General features: G+C 46.4%; 1 protein-coding gene across 3 annotated transcripts in view; it reads right to left on the bottom strand.

The window, feature by feature from the left end:
* Nucleotides 1-17,931, bottom strand: part of LOC124711241 (TBC1 domain family member 4) — a 485,094-nt gene that overhangs the window by 368,093 nt on the left and 99,070 nt on the right. The window contains exon 1 of one of the 3 annotated variants that reach the window (XM_047241203.1): nucleotides 12,652-12,757. The exons of the other annotated variants lie outside the window; for them this stretch is intronic. Within the exon in view, the coding sequence (XP_047097159.1) occupies nucleotides 12,652-12,747 (96 nt within the window). The 5' untranslated portion in view covers nucleotides 12,748-12,757. Of the gene's footprint in view, nucleotides 1-12,651; nucleotides 12,758-17,931 lie in introns of those variants that run through there. 3 annotated transcript variants of the gene reach the window in all.

A 17,931-nucleotide genomic window follows, 5' to 3' on the forward strand; every position in this document is an offset into this window, starting at 1 on the left:
AAAGAATGTAATTCTTATGTATAAGGACGCAATTCAACTCGGTGAAAAGCAAATAAAACAGAAACAAAAGTCTTCCAGTTTACATATAACACTGAGGAGAAAATAATTGGGACTTTCATAATATGCAGTGCTCGCCTCTCCCTACACATCTCTCTCTCTCTCTCTCTCACACACACACACACACACACACACACACACACAAAATTAATGTAAGACAGCGTTGTGTGCGAGAGCGAAACTCATCACGTAGAGTGTGTATCATATTACGATCCTCCGCCATTCTTTCCATTAGCTTCTGCAAAGTGTACGTTTCAGCTCATCGCAGGTAGCGTTCCTCGTCACGTGCTAGCCGCCTCCACATAATGCCCTGTCGATACTCAGGAGATTTCCACTTGTTATTATCTCCGTGTGGCAGCATATCAGGTTAGCACAGAGTAACACGAGAGGTCACAATCTGTATATCGAAAACCATATCGGAACTGATCGAGAGAACTGTTAAGATTTCCTAAAAACCTATTCGCCCAGATTCCTACAATACGTCATACATCATGCATCGAGGCCTACGAGAAAGACAGGCGGCGGCGCGTACGTCATGAAGATAGCCTGCGCGCTCGCTCGCTCACTCCAGCAGACAAACTACGTTTCTACCCCTGTTAACTGGTAACGTACAAACGAGAATTGCATCTCCTACTGGAATCCGCTATTAAGGAGTCTTACTGTTGTTAGTCCTACAACGATCTGGAGTCCATAGGCCTATTTATAATTTGTTACGGCTATACCGGGGTACAATAAAATTAAAATCGTGCCAAAATGATTATTAGTTGCATAAGGCACCACTTCTTGTGTGAAATGAGGACTGTTAAGCAGAAGAGAGTGAATGCCGTAAAAAAGCCATTATACCATTTACATCGATTATTGGTCGAAATTATATTTTGTTCTAGCCGGCCGGGATGGCCGAGCGGTTCTAGGCGCTAAAGTCTGGAACCGCCGACCACTACGGTCGCAGGTTCGAATCCTGCCTTCGGCATGGACGTGTGTGATGTCCTTATGTTAGTTAGCTTTAAGTAGTTCTAAGTTCTAGGGGACTGATGACCCCAGAAGTTAAGTCTCATAGTGCTCAGAGCCATTTGAACCATTCTTTTGTTGTAGTTCTGTTAATCAGTAAGACTTCATAGCAGCAGATTACAGGAGAAGATATATTTCTCGTTAGTAAGTACACGCGCAGCTGCGATTTAACAGACCTAGAAACGCATTTCGTCTGCTGAGCTCAGTGAGCGAGCGAGTTCAGGCCTGCCTTCGTGACGTACGCGCCCCGGCCCGTCTTCCTCGTGGGCCTCGTCACACGGTCTCGCAACACACGCACGCTCCTTTTATCCCAAAAATCAATGAAGTGACGCATTGTTGTTGTTGTTGTTGTTGTTGTTGTCTTCAGTCCTGAGACTGCTTTGATGCAGCTCTCCATGCTACTCTATCCTGTGCAAGCTTCTTCATCTCCCAGTACCTGCTGCAGACTACATCATTCTGAATCTGCTTAGTGTATTCATCTCTTGGTCTCCGTCTACGATTTTTACCCTCCACGCTGCCCTCCAATACTAAATTGGTGATCCCCTGATGCCTCAGAACATGTCCTACCAACCGATCCCTTCTTCTAGTCAAGTTGTGCCACTAACTCCTCCCCAATTCTATTCAATACCTCCTCATTACTTATATGATCTACCCATCTACTTTTCTACATTCTTCTGTAGCACCACATTTCGAAAGCTTCTATTCTCTTCTTGTCCAAACTACTCTCCTGGAAATGGAAAAAAGAACACATTGACACTGGTGTGTCAGACCCACCATACTTGCTCCGGACACTGCGAGAGGGCTGTACAAGCAATGATCACACGCACGGCACAGCGGACACACCAGGAACCGCGGTGTTGGCCGTCGAATGGCGCTAGCTGCGCAGCATTTGTGCACCGCCGCCGTCAGTGTCAGCCAGTTTGCCGTGGCATACCGAGCTCCATCGCAGTCTTTAACACTGGTAGCATGCCGCGACAGCGTGGGCGTGAACCGTATGTGCAGTTGACGGACTTTGAGCGAGGGCGTATAGTGGGCATGCGGGAGGCCGGGTGGACGTACCGCCGAATTGCTCAACACGTGGGGCGTGAGGTCTCCACAGTACATCGATGTTGTCGCCAGTGGTCGGCGGAAGGTGCACGTGCCCGTCGACCTGGGACCGGACCGCAGCGACGCACGGATGCACGCCAAGACCGTAGGATCCTACGCAGTGCCGTAGGGGACCGCACCGCCACTTCCCAGCAAATTAGGGACACTGTTGCTCCTGGGGTATCGGCGAGGACCATTCGCAACCGTCTCCATGAAGCTGGGCTACGGTCCCGCACACCGTTAGGCCGTCTTCCGCTCACGCCCCAACATCGTGCAGCCCGCCTCCAGTGGTGTCGCGACAGGCGTGAATGGAGGGACGAATGGAGACGTGTCGTCTTCAGCGATGAGAGTCGCTTCTGCCTTGGTGCCAATGATGGTCGTATGCGTGTTTGGCGCCGTGCAGGTGAGCGCCACAATCAGGACTGCATACAACCGAGGCACATAGGGCCAACACCCGGCATCATGGTGTGGGGAGCGATCTCCTACACTGGCCGTACACCACTGGTGATCGTCGAGGGGACACTGAATAGTGCACGGTACATCCAAACCGTCATCGAACCCATCGTTCTACCATTCCTAGACCGGCAAGGGAACTTGCTGTTCCAACAGGACAATGCACGTCCGCATGTATCCCGTGCCACCCAACGTGCTCTAGAAGGTGTAAGTCAACTACCCTGGCCAGCAAGATCTCCGGATCTGTCCCCCATTGAGCATGTTTGGGACTGGATGAAGCGCCGTCTCACGCGGTCTGCACGTCCAGCACGAACGCTGGTCCAACTGAGGCGCCAGGTGGAAATGGCATGGCAAGCCGTTCCACAGGACTACATCCAGCATCTCTACGATCGTCTCCATGGGAGAATAGCAGCCTGCATTGCTGCGAAAGGTGGATATACACTGTACTAGTGCCGACATTGTGCATGCTCTGTTGCCTGTGTCTATGTGCCTGTGGTTCTGTCAGTGTGATCATGTGATGTATCTGACCCCAGGAATGTGTCAATAAAGTTTCCCCTTCCTGGGACAATGAATTCACGGTGTTCTTATTTCAATTTCCAGGAGTGTAGTTATCGTCCATGTTTCACTTCCATGCATGGCTACGCTCCATACAAATACTTTCGGAAACGACTTCCTGACACTTAAATCTATATTCGATGTTAACAAATTCTCTTCTTCAGAAACGCTTTCATTACCATTGCCAGTCTACATTTTATATCCCCTCTACTTCGACCATCATCAGTTATTTTGCTCCGCAAATAGCAATACCCCCTTACTACTTTAAGTGTCTCACTTCCTAATCTAATTCTCGCAGCATCACCCGACTTAATTCGACTACATTCCATTATCCTCGTTTTGCTTTTGTTGATGTTCATCTTATATCCTCCTTTCAAGACACTGTCCATTCCGTTCAATTGCTCTTCCAAGTCCTTTGCTGTCTCTGACAGAATTACAATGTCATCGGCGAACCTCAACGTTTTTATTTCCTCTCCATGGACTTTAATACCTACTCCGAATTTTTCTTTTGTTTCCTTCACTGCTTGCTCAATATACAGATTGAATAACATCTGGGACAGGCTACAACCCTGGCTCACTCCCTTCCCTTTCATCTCCCCCGACTCATAACTGCTATCTGGTTTCTGTACAAATTGTAAATAGCCTTTCGCTCCCTGTATTTTACTCCTGCCACCTTCAGAATTTGAGAATATTCCAGTCAACATTGTCAAAAGCTTTCTCTAAGTCTACAAATGCTAGAAATGTACGTTTGCCTTTCATTAATCTATTTTCTAAGGTAAGTCGTAGGGTTAGTATTGCCTCACGTGTTCCAACATTTCTGCGAATCCAAACTGATCTTCGCCGAGGTCGGCTTCTACCAATTTTTCCTTTCGTCTGTAAAGAATTCGCGTTAGTATTTTGCAGCTGTGACTTATTAAACTGATAGTTCGGTAATTTTCACATCTGTCAACATCTGCATTCTTTGGGATTGGAATTATTATATTCTTCTTAAAGTGTGAGGGTATTTCGCCTGTCTCATACATCTTGCCCACCAGATGGTAGAGTTTTGTCAGGACTGGCTCTCCCAAGGCTGTCAGTAGTTCTAATGGAATGTTGTCTACTCCCGGGGCCTTGTTTCGACTCAGGTCTTTCAGTGCTCTGTCAAACTCTTCACGCAGTATCGTATCTCCCATTTCATCTTCATCTACATCCTCTTCCATTTCCATAATATTGTCCTCAAGTACATCGCCCTTGTATAGACCCTCTATATACTCCTTCCACCTTTCTGCTTTCCCTTCTTTGCTTAGAAATGGGTTTCCATCTGAGCTCTTGATATTCATACAAGTGGCTCTCTTTTCTCCAAAGGTCTCTTTAATTGTCATGTAGGCAGTATCTATATTACCCCTAGTGAGATAAGCCTCTACATCCTTACATTTGTCCTCTAGCCATCCCTGCTTAGCCATTTTGCACTTCCTGTCAATCTCATTTTTGAGACGTTTGTATTCCCTTTTGCCTGCTTCATTTAGTGCGTTTTTATATTTTCTTCTTTCATCAATTAAATTCAATATTTCTTCTGTTACCCAAGGTTTTCTACTAGCCCTTGTATTTTTACCCACTTGATCCTCTGTTGCCTTCACTACTTCATCCCTCAGAGCTACCCATTCTTCATCTTCTACTGTATATCTTTCCCCCATTCCTGTCAATTGTTCCCTTATGCTCTCCCTGAAACTCTGTACAACCTCTGGTTTAGTCAGTTTACCCAGGTCCCATCTCCTTAAATTCCCACCTTTTTGCATTTTCTTCAGTTTTAATCTACAGTTCATAACCAATAGATTGTGGTCAGAGTCCATATCTGCCCCTGGAAATGTCTTACAGTTTAAAACCTGGTTCCTAAATCTCTGTCTTACCATTAAATAATCTATCTGATACCTTCTAGTATCTCCAGGATTCTTCCATGTATACAACCTTCTTTTATGATTCTTGAACCAAGATGATTAAGTTATGCTCTGTGCAAAATTCTAGCATACGGCTTCCTCTTTCATTTCTCTCCCCCAATCCATATTCACCCACTATGTTTCCTTCTCTCCCTTTTCCTACTCTCGAATTCCAGTCACCCATGACTATTAAATTTTCGTCCCTCTTCACTACCTGAATAATTTCTTTTATCTCATCATACATTTCATCAATTTCTTCATCATCTGCAGAGCTAGTTGGCATATAAACTTGTACTACTGTAGTAGGCATGGGCTTCGTGTCTATCTTGGCCACAATAATGCGTTCACTATGCTGTTGATAATAACTTACCCGCACTCCTATTTTTTATTCATTATTAAACCTACTCCTGCATTACCCCTATTTGATTTTGTATTTATAACCCTGTATTCACCTGACCAAAAGTCTTGTTGCTCCTGCCACCGAAATTCACAAATTCCCACTATATCTAACTTCAACCTATCCATTTCCCTTTTTAAATTTTCTAACCTACCTGCCCGATTAAGGGATCTGACGTTCCACGCTCCGATCCGTAGAACGGCAGTTTTCTTTCTCCTGATAACGACGTCCTCCTGAGTAGTCCCCGCCCGGAGATCCGAATGGGGGACTATTTTACCTCCGGAATATTTTACCCAAGAGGACGCCATCATCATTTAACCATACAGTAAAGCTGCATGCCCTCGGGAAAACTTACGGCTGTAGTTTCCCCTTGCTTTCAGCCGTTCGCAGTACCAGCACAGCAAGGCCGTTTTGGTTAGTGTTGCAAGGCCAGATCAGTCAATCATCCAGACTGTTGCCCCTGCAACTACTGAAAAGGCTGCTGCCCCTCTTCAGGAACCACAAGTTTGTCTGGCCTCTCAACAGATACCCCTCCGTTGTGGTTGCACCTACGGTACGGCCATCTGTATCGCTGAGGCACGCAAGCCTCCCCACCAACGGCAAGGTCCATGGTTCATGGGGGTAGGGAAGTGACACATAGTCGCACAAAATGCGCTATACGCATTCCCTACCGCAATGCCGTCTACGCTCGCTAGGGATATTCCGTTATCCCTTACTTCTCCCTCGGTAAGACAGCTTCTCGGCAGACGTGACGTTACTGGTAATATCTCCCCACCTACAATCTGCTCGCACTACCATAATGTTGCCGGCACTGAGCACGACCACGTTCTAACACTGGTTCGGCAGCATCCGCTGCCTGCAAATATCCATCGTCCCCGTCGGTGCCTCAGTGCGTCTGCGTGCTCCCTTTCGTAGCTGCAACGGATGATTAGCACGGCTGCACGCGCTCAAAACTTTTACTGTTGTCTTGCATGTCGGGAACTGCCAGAAGGTGTCCTGAAGAACAATAACTTAAAGTCACAGCTTCGCACCGACAGTTATGTCTGAAACGTGCGGTGCATAAAGCCACTGCCTGTTACGCCACATCAGGCTGCAGCCGCGCGACCGCTACGGTCGCAGGTTCGAATCCTGCCTCGGGCATGGATGATAGGTTTAAGTAGTTCTAAGTTCTAGGGGAGTGATGACCTCAGCAGTGAAGTTCCATAGTTCTGAGAGCCATTTGAACTATTTTTTTGTTACGTCACGTTGTCTGGATCTATTCCATTAACGGCAGATGACACGTGTTTCGTCGAGCACCGCGTCATGAAAATTATGATCGACAGCTTGCATGTATTGTCATTAAAACAATCCGTCGCGTCGCACTGAAATCTACTCATCCGTTCTGCAAATAAATATTTTTGCTCGTACATAATTGACAAAATCAATTTTTCGTTTCTAATAACGCAAGAACTATGAGGGTTTCACTACTGCACTCTGTTCTTCGCTCTATTAGTTGTTTTATAATGGACACCTTGTTGATGCAACATTTGGTTTTAGAAAGGACATTCTGTTCATATGAAAGAGTGTACTAACACAAACCAACATAGCACCTATGGACTATGTTCAGCCGTTTGGCAGAATGGATGAAACACTTAGCTTGAACGTGATGGAAGAAAGAGGATACGTGAGGAATATCATACTTCTATTGAAAAATACAAACAAAATAAAAAAAATACAGACCAAAACGATCTCTTCAGAACGCGGACATTTTTAGTTTACACTGGTTTGAAAACACCATACCACACACAAACACACACTTGTTTATTCGCTGATAACAAGTTACTCACAGATGACGATGAAAATACGTGGTCGTGTTGAAAAGCAGTGCCTCCGAATTCTCTGTGTGGACACTCTTCAAGCTTTATTGCTAAAACAAGCGACATTAACATTCTACATCTTCATTCTTCATGTCTACGTATTTATTTCTCAACGTAGGGGCCTAGTCACCCTGGTGAGAAACACATTTCCCTCAACGGCAGACCGTTTCGTTGATAGTGTCGACCACCGTTCATTCACGACTTCAATGGACTGTGACAGGAGCCCGAACAACAGGTGTAGGTGTGCTAGGGCAGTAATAGAAACATTGAAATGCTGCACTGATAATGGCTCCTTGCTAGCCGAAATGTGGATCTGCTTTAATAAAGCTAGAAAAGAAACGACGACTGACTCATGGTCTCTATCATTTCGAAATACAGTCTACTAATTCTTACAGAATACCAGCAACAAAAATAGATTTAAAATGTAATAAAACAAGTAAAAAGGGTTATCTTATTTTGTCTTAAATTTTCTGAGCTTTTATGACACCATGGGCTTAGTCGTTCACTTACAAAATGTAAAACTGACGTTTGCGTAAATTTTACCTCACTATTTTGTGAATTTTAACAACATAAAATTAACAGGAAAATCTGTTTGTTTCTCTGGCCTTATTACTACGAAAGTGCTGTGCTGGTGACGCTTAAAATGAGATCGATTTGTCAAGGCAATTAATGTATGCGTAACACTTGCAAAAGTCTTTTCTCTCAATACCCCCACGGGAAAGTTTAAATTGATAATGTTAATTAAACAAACGACTAAGATGGTGGCGTCATAGCCAAGTGAACGGAGACCAGAAGGTCTAATATCGCGAATAATACGTGCAGTCGCAAATATTTTTTGCAGTGTAGGAGGAAATGCTAAAAATCCTGACCGATGGGGGCAAGTGTCATGGTGGGGTTGCCTTTGCAGGCCACTTCCGTACGTTTTTCTTAAATTTGTATCTGTATCTACATGCACATCTACATTCATTTGCAAACCACTGTATGGTGAGTGGGGAGGGGTACCCTGCATCACTACTAGTCATTTCCTTTCTTGTTCGACATGCACATAGAACAAGTCTATACGCCTCCGTAGGAGTACTAATTTCTCGTACCTCATCTTCGTGGTCCTTATGCGATATGTACGTTGGCGGCAGCAGAATCGTTCTGCAGTCAGCCTCAAATGCCGGTTCTCTAAACGTTCTCAACACTGTTCCTCGAAAAGAACGTCGCCTTCCCTAAAAATGATTCCCGTTTGAGTTTCCGATGCATCTCCGTAATACTCGCGTGTTTTTCGAACCTACCGGTAACGAATCTAGCAGCTCACCTCTGAATTCCTTCGACGTCTTTTTCTAATCGGAACTGGTACAGATACCAAACACTGGAACAGTACTAAAGAATAGGTCACACCAGCGTCCTATATGCGGTCTCCTTTACAGATGAAACACACTTCCTTATAATACTTCCAATAAGCCGAAGTCGACCATTCGCCTTTCCTATTGCAACCCTCACATTCTCGTCGCATTTCACATCGTTTAGCAACGTTACGGCCAGATATATAAACGACGTGACTTTGTCAAGCAGGACACAACTAATGCCGTATCGGAACATTGGGGGTTTCCGTTTCCCATCCATTCGCATTAACTTACATTTTTCTACATTTAGAGCTAGCTGCCAACAACTAGAAATTTTGTCGAAATCTTCTTGCAAGCAATAACTTGAAAGCTGCGGGCTAATTCGGAAATGTATTCCAGTACAGAATGAAACTACATTAATTTCTTACGAAAGAGATCATATTCAGTTTTTCTCTAGGACCAACAATTTGCGTACAGAGAGCGGGAAAACTGAATAACGCGCAGACCGCGCATGCGCTGCAGCTTGTATGGTTTTTGTAGACCAATTTGTGGTAGTTTCCCCGACTTCATGGACTGTAAGGGTGCTATATCAAGTTGTACGATTCGACATGCTCTACAACGCAATGTTACGTTGTAAGCCAGGAGTCTCCAACTAGGGCTGTTCATAGAATATCGATACCTTTCCGAAAATATCGGTATATATCGGCGATATTTTGTAACCCAATACGTCGTTATCAAAATGGCAATCTCGCGTGACGATACTTTTATTTTATATTATATTATATTTTTTCACAATTTTGGGTACGTATCTGAAGTTGTTCTTTTGAAATTGTAGTAGAAAATTGTTTTACTTTCACTGTGTGAAGGAGTCTTACTACTTTTTGAGCTTTCAACACGTCTAATCTTTCTCTCTGACTGTGTGAGGCTAGTATGCCTGGCGCAAAAGAAGTAGTCCGATTTCTCTGGGAAGTGTCGGTGTGAATGAAATAAGATTTCCGATGTGGAGAAATAACACACCAGTTTCGTTAAAAAATTATTTTTAACGCAAGTAGTCTGCTATTTCTTCACATCGACATTATTTGAAAACAGTTGCTGAAAATTATGAACAAAATCTGAATGCCGAAATTGTCTTTGCGTTGGGCGGAGACGTGCGAGGGAAACGCTGACGTAATCGGCGTTTGGTGATGCGAACACAAATTGTGGCGTTTAGCTTCACCACTACAATTGTTAGGTCGCTGGCGTCGACAGAAATGAAAACAGGGAAGGCGGCATGAGGTCTTCCGGACGAAACTGAACGATGGACCAATTGGACACCTTTTATTGTGCCACTCACACACAATTACCTTTGTCAACAAAGTGGTTATCGCCAAGCGCGAAAGTGCATTGTTTTCGTTTAAGTTCTTGCTGTAAGGAGGATAGGCAGGCTGCTAGCTTGCTGATGTGCAGAATATCTAATAATAAATCAATACTTAAATATACAGCTATATCTTTACGATTTGCAGTCGATATTTTTATAAGCAGCAACGTCGTTATCTTTCTCCATCGATATATCGACGCTTTTTCTGTGTATCGAGATCCAGTAATGATATTTTTTTAAATATCGATGTATCGGATTCACGATATTTTTAAAAATATTAACAGTCCTACCTCCAACACGCCGCCCACTAGTCGCATACCGCCAAAAGCAAATATCAATGCGGTCCAAAAAATATTTCATTTATGTAAAGTTACGATAAGTTGAATATTTTGAATTTGAAACTCGTGCCACACGATTCTAGTGTCTCACTGGTCCGTTCCGTTCTCAACACTGTCGGCAATGCTCTACTTCAATCATCGAGAGTCGCATTCTTTTAACTGGCCAATCCGACACACGCACTGGTCTGTTATCTTACACCTACTTCAGTTGCAACTACGAGAGACTTCGCGATGTACAAAGAAATTAATTTGTGGAAATACAAGGAAATTCTGTTACTTTTCTGCAGTTGTGGTGATGAACATTTTTCACCACTGTGCTGGCGTAAGCTGTCTCCAGCACACGAGTCGATAGTAGGCGCTGGGTCAAGCGCGCCTACCACCAGAGGGTCCAGAGACACACCGACAAGCAACACGCCGCCAACGCCATCTCGACAGCAAGTACTGACGCCGCCGCCACCGGCCGGAGGGCATCACTGATTCACTCTCACTCCACTGACTCACACTCCAGTTTGGCGTTTGCAGTTCGATCGCAGAGCCGGTGCAATCGTCTCACGCCACGAGAATGCACAGCGATCAGAGCACTGAGACAGAAGTCTGTAACTGCAAGATTACCGATCTTGACTGCAAGAGAACTATTGCTGATGAGCTTGTACCACAACACATGTGCTCTTTCTTCTTTATGTTACAAGAAACTACGCTGGCGGCAGTGATACTACAACTGCGATTCTGATCGGTAGAAGATGGAAATGCTGATATGGATTGAATTGCAAACGTCTTGTACCTACCATTACCGTAATTCTGGTGGTACCTGCGATGGCCTCCCCCCCCCCCCTTTTTTTCCTCAGAATTTGCAGGTAAGCTAAAGGGCTGACAGCCCTGTTGTTTCCATCATACTACACTTAAGTTACATGTACGAAGGTCACTCCAAAAGAAATGCACACTATATTTTTTAAAATCCATCTTTTATTCTACATGTTTGAAAGTTTTACAGTGTGTAGATACGTCCTTTAGGAACAATATTTTCATTTCTCCACATAATTTCCATCCCTCTCTACTGCCTTACGCCATCTTGGAACCAGCGTCTGTACAACCGCACGGTAAAATTCTGGACAAACCTGTTGGAGCCACTGTTTGGCAGCGTGCACAAGGGACTCATCTTCTTCAAACGTTGTTCCACGAAGAGAGTCTTTCATTTTCCCAAAGAGATGATAGTCGCATGGAGCCAGGTTAGGACGTAAGGCGCGTGTTTCAGTGCTGTCCATCCGAGTTTTGTGATCGCTTCCATGGTTTTTTGACTGACATGTGGCCGTGCATTGTCGTGCAACAGCAAAACATCCTGCTTTTGCCGATGTGGTCGAACACGACTCAGTCGAGCTCGAAGTTTCTTCAGTGTCGTCACATATGCATCAGAATTTATGGTGGTTCCACTTGGCATGATGTCCACAAGCAAGAGTCCTTCGGAATCGAGAAACACCGTAGCCAAAACTTTTCCAGCAGAAGGTGTGGTTTTGAATTTTTTTTTCCCTTGGGTGAATTTGCATGATGCCACTCCATTGATTGCCTCTTCGTCTGTGGTGAAAAATGATGGAGCCATGTTTCATCACCTATCACAGTTCTTCCAAGAAATTCATCTCCACCATTCTCGTACTGTTCCAAAAGTTCACTGCATCAATTTTTTCCACTTTCAGCATTCTGCAAACACTTCCTTCCCCTACCCCAACGTAGCGTGACAATTCGTTCACTGTGATGCGTCTGTCAGCAGTCACCAATTCGTTACCTCCCTGCAAATTGTCTGGAGTGTGTGCAGTACGAGGCCTGCTGCTGCTACGAGGACAATCCTCAATATTGCCGTGCCAGCTTTCATCACGTAACCTGCTTGCCCACCGACTGGCTGTACTGCGATCGACAGCAGCATCTCCGTACACCTTTTTCAACCTCTTATGGATGTTTCACACTGTCTCGTTTTCACAGCACAGGAATTCTATGACAGCACGTTCCTTCTGACGAACGTCAAGTGTAGCAGCCATCTTGAAGACATGTTGTGACGACGCCACTCACGGGGACAGTTTGAACTAAGTTTGAAAACAAGTGGGAAGGATGTATCTGCACACTGTAAAACTTTCACACATGCAGAATGAAAACTTTTGGAGTGACCCTCGTACATCCACTACCGTGTTCCGTATCCCAGACAACCCCCTCCGCAGGATGTAGGGAACACGAGTGACGTGACGTGACGTGACGTCACGTGAGAGGGGACGTCAGGGGAGGGAATAAGACGGCAGAGGCAGGCAGCCACTCACCGAGACACACTTCCGGAGGCGGCGAGGCTCCTGCGGGATACGGAAGCGCACCACCCGGCCCCCCAACGTGACGGGAGGCTGTGTGTGGACAGCCATGCTGCGGCTGACTCCTACCGACTACCTGCTAGCGGCTGCAGCCTTCGTCGCCACAGCCGCCACTGCGACGCGCACATGTGGCGTCGCGGCGGCCGGGCGGGAGGCGCCGAAGCCCAGCGATCGGCGCCGCTGCCTGGCTTCCCCCACTAATACACCAGGCGAGCCTGCCTGCCTTAAAGCGACCACCACCGCCCGACACGCAGCTGTCTGCGATCCCCCAAGTGTCTCGCCCTCGCGGAGACAGAACCACGCTACCGGGCCCGTTTTGTATCCGGGGTGAACAAGTTGTCAAATGAAACTTTCTGACAGATTAAAACTGTGCCAGACCGAGACTCGAACTCGGGACTTTGCCTTTCGCGGGCAAGTGCTCTACGAACTGAGCTATCCAAGCAAGACTCACGACCCGTCCTCAGAACTTCAATACTACCAGTACCTCGTCTGGCAAAGTCCCGAGTTCGAAGCTCGGTCTGGTACACAGTTTTAATCTGTCAGGAAGTTCCATACCAGCGCATACTCCGCTGCAGAGTGAAAATCTTATCCTGCAAACATCCCCTAGGCTGTGGCTAAGCCATGTCTCCGCAATATCCTTTCTTCCAGGAGTGCTAGTTCTGCAAGGTTTGCAGAAGAGCTTCTGTGAAGTTTGGAAGGTATAAGACGACGTACTGGCAGATTTGAAGCCGTGAGTCGTACTTGGGTAGCTCTGTTGGTAGAGCACTTGCCCGCGAAACGCAAAGTCCCGAGTTCGAGTCTCGGTCCAGCACACAGTTTTAATCTGTCAGGAAGTTTGCCGGCCGGAGTTGCCGAGCGGTTGTAGGCGCTTCAGTGTGGAACCGCGCGACCGCTACGGTCGCAGGTTCGAATCCTGCCTCGGGCATGGATGTGTGTGATGTAATTAGGTTACTTAGGTTTAAGTAGTTCTAAGTTCTAGGGGACTGATGACCTCAGATGTTAAGTCCCATAGTGCTCAGAGCCATTTGAACCATTTTTTTGTCAGGAAGTTTCATATCAGCGCACACTCCGCTGCAGAGTGAAAATCTCTTTCTGGAAGTTGTCAAATACTATACTTAAGGACAGGCTAGATAAAATGGAAGTTCTCAAATACTATACTTAAGGACAGGCTAGATAAAATGATATAACATAAACTGACGAAAAAACTGATGGCAACTCCAACAAGGAGTTGGGCGACATAAACGAAAGTTGCCAGGCGTGTTTCTAAAAAAAAAAAAAAGTGTGTGAAATCTTATGAGACTTAACTGCTAAGGTCATCAGTCCCTAAGCTTACACACTACTTAACCTAAATTATCCTAAGGACAAACACACACACCCATGCCCGAGGGAAGACTCGAACATCCGCTGGGACCAGCCGCACAGTCCATGGGTGCTGCGCCTAGACCGCTCGGCTAATCCCGCGCGGCGGCGTGTTTCTACATCTGAAAGTTGATGTCTATTCAAAATTTGCGCCAGTCGCGTAACAGTGGCATTAGTAGCACTAAATCAGGTTCGCTTCAAATACACGCTGTAACAGTCGTGATCGTTGGTTATCTCCGCTGAGATGATGCTGGTGAAGAACGCCTTGAAGGCCACAAATATCCACCGCACTGACTTTAAACCAGGTCGTGTAATATGGCTACGATAAGTTGGATGTTCCTTCTGCGATACTGCAGAAAGACTTGGCAGGAATGTAGCTACTGTACATGACTCCAGGCAGTTGTGGTCACGGGAATGTACGGTCGCAAGACGATCGGGCTTCGGATGGCCACGTAGCACTGCCGAGAGGGAAGACCATCGTGTTCGGCGTATGGCTCCGGCGCATCGTACTGCATCTGCAGCAGCAATTTGAGCAGCAGCTGGTACCATAGCGACAGAACGAACTGTTAGAAACAGGTTACTTCAAGGACAGCTCCGAGCCATGCGCCCTCTAACGTGCATTCCAGTGGCGCCAAACAACGGCCATTTGAGACTTCTGTGGTCTCAAGGGAGAGCTCATTGGAGGCCAGGGTGGAGATCTGTTGTGTTTTCTGATAAAAGCCGACTCGGTGCCAGTAATGGCCGTGTAAGTTAGAAGCAGGCCAGTCGAGGGCCTGCAACCGATCTGTCTTCGTGCTGGACAAACTGGACCTACACCTGGTGTTACGGTCTGGAGGACGATTTCTTATGACAGTAGGAGCACTTTCGTGGTTATCCCACGGACCCTTACTGCTAATCTGCACGTCAATCTGGTTATTCGATCTGATGTGCTGCCAGTCATGAACAGCATTCCAGACGGTGTTTCCTATAAGGATAATGCTTGCCCATATACTGTTTTTGTAACGCAGCATGCTCTCCAGAGAGCCGACATGTTCCCTTGGCCTTCTCGATCACCAAATCTGTCTCCCGTCGAGCACATATGGGACATCATCACAACTCCAGCGTAATTCGCAGTCGGGCAGCAGTAGCCGGCCGAGATACAAGCAGCAACAGGGAGGTCACCGATTTTCTGACTTTTATGAGTTCCTAACCAAGAGCGAATTTTATAATATCATCTGTGTGCTTTAATCTACATCTACATCCATACTCCGCAAGCCACCGGACGGTGTGTGGCGGAGGGTACCCTGAGTACGTCTAACGGTTCTCCCTTCTATTCCAGTCTCGTACTGTTCGTGGAAAGAAGGATCGTCGGTATGCTTCTGTGTGGGCTCTAATCTCTCTGATTTTATCCTCATGGTCTCTTCGCGAGATATACGTAGGAGGGAGCAATATACTGCTTGACTCTACGGTGAAGGTATGTTCCCGAAACTTTAACAAAAGCCCATACCGAGCTACTGAGCGTCTCTCCTGCAGAGTCTTCCACTGGAGTTTATCTGTCATCTCCCTAATGCTTTCGCGGTTACTAAATGATCCTGTAACGAAGCGCGCTGCTCTCCGTTGGTTCCGCTCTATCTCCTCCATCAACCCTATCTGGTACGGATCCCACACTGCTGAGCAGTATTCAAGCAGTGGGCGATCAAGCGTACTGTAACCTTCTTCCTTTGTTTTCGGATTGCATTTCCTTAGGATTCTTCCAATGAATCTCAGTCTGGCATCTGCTTTACCGACGATCAACTTTATATGATCATTCCATTTTAAATCACTCCTATTGCGTACTCCCAGATAATTTATGGAATTAACTGCTTCCAGTTGCTGACCTGTTATTTTGTAGCTAAATGGTAAGGGATCTTTCTTTCTATGTATTCGCAGAACATTACACTTGTGTACATTGAGATTCAATTGCCATTCCCTGCACTTTGCGTCAATTCGCTGCAGATCCTTCTGCATTTCAGCACAATCCTCCATCGCTACAACCTCTCGATACACCACAGCATCATCTGCAAAAAGCCTCAGTGAACTTCCGATGTCATCCACAAGGTCATTTATGTATATTGTGAATAGCAACGGTCCTATGACACTGCCCTGCGGCACACCTGAAATCACTCTTACTTCGGAAGACTTCTCTCCATTGAGAATGACATGCTGCGTTCTGTTATCTAGGAACTCTTCAATCCAATCACACAATTGGTCTGATAGTCCATATGCTCTTACTTTCTTCATTAAACGACTGTGGGGAACAGTATCGAACGCCTTGCGGAAGTCAAGAAACACGGCATCTACCTGTGAACCCGTGTCTATGGCCCTCTGAGTCTCGTGGACGAATAGCGCGAGCTGGGTTTCACACGACCATCTTTTTCGAAACCCATGCTGATTCCTACAGGGTAGATTTCTAGTCTCCAGAAAAGTCATTACACTCGAACATAATACGTGTTCCAAAATTCTACAACTGATCGATGTTAGAGATATAGGTCTATAGTTCTGCACATCTGCTCGACGTCCCTTCTTGAAAACGGGGATGACCTGTGCCCTTTTCCAATCCTTTGGAACGCTACGCTCTTCTAGAGACCTACGGTACACCGCTGCAAGAAGGGGGGCAAGTTCCTTCGCGTACTCTGTGTAAAATAGTTTAGTTTCTAGAGTTTCTGCGTATTTATTTAATATCCAGTAGCCACAGTTCTCGCGTTTTCGTTTGCGTCGGAAAGTAAACCGATTTTGTCATATATTACAAGTTCCTAATCAGACGCGAATTATTTAGTTTACCTGAGGGCTTCGGTAGTTAGGTTTTTGAATCTCTGCGTATTAATCTAATTTATTAGACACTGTTCCTGCGTTTTCGTCAGGGTCTGCTCAGCACGCGCCGATAGTCCGTTTATCTGCATAGTTAAGTTTTCCACGGTCTTTAGTGTGGATAGAGACTGCGACTGTTGTGTGCGGATGCGAGCCGAGTTGGTGACACTTCCCTGTCGGCTTCAGGCTGTGATGGCTTCGGTTGCACAGCTTGAGGCTGCAATGGATGGGCACCACTGTTGTGGGCCGGCCGTGAGGATCCAACGGACGTCCAGCACCTCCGAGTCCTCCGATCGGTCCTTACCGGTGGCCAGCATAGTTACTGCTCGGACTGAGGTTGACCCCTTACCTGTGGTCTAGTGGGAGGTCGCCCTGGGGCGTAGCAGGTGGCGAAAGACCTCTCCGGTTTGTCTGACAAACAGGTTCCAGGTGCTGTCTGTGGCTGACACTGTCGCTGAGACAGATGCTGTCGCCTGTCCTTTTTCAGAGGAAATCTCTCAGTCTGCAAGATCCGAACAATCACAGAGGGTGGGATTATTGGTAATTGGGTGCTCCAACGTTAGGTGCGTTATGAGGCCTCTTAGGGGCATGGCTGCCAAGAAGGGAAAGAAAACCAATGTACACTCCGTCTGCATACCGGGTGGGGACATTCCAAATGTGGAACGGGTCCTCCCTGATGCCATGAAGAGCACAGAGTGCAGCCAACTGCAGGTGGTTCCTCACGACGGTGCCAACGATGTGTGTCACTTTGGATCAGAAGAGATTCTCTCTGGTTTCGAGCGGCTAATAGAAGTGGTAAAGGCTGCCAGTCTTGCTTGCAAGATGAAAGCAGAGCTGGCCATTCGCAGCAGGACCGATTGCAGACCTCTGGTACAGAGCCGACTGGAGGGTCAGAGTCAGAGGCTCAGACGGTTCTGCGACCGTGTAGGCTGCAGAATCTTCGACTTGCGTTAAAGGGTGGTTGGGTTTCGGGTTCCGCTGAATAGGTCAGGTGTCGACTACACGTAGGAGGCGGCTACACGGGTACCAGGGGATGTGTGGCGTGGACTG

The sequence above is a fragment of the Schistocerca piceifrons genome, chromosome 8 (assembly GCF_021461385.2).
Source record: "Schistocerca piceifrons isolate TAMUIC-IGC-003096 chromosome 8, iqSchPice1.1, whole genome shotgun sequence".
Classification (NCBI taxonomy): domain Eukaryota; kingdom Metazoa; phylum Arthropoda; class Insecta; order Orthoptera; family Acrididae; genus Schistocerca; species Schistocerca piceifrons.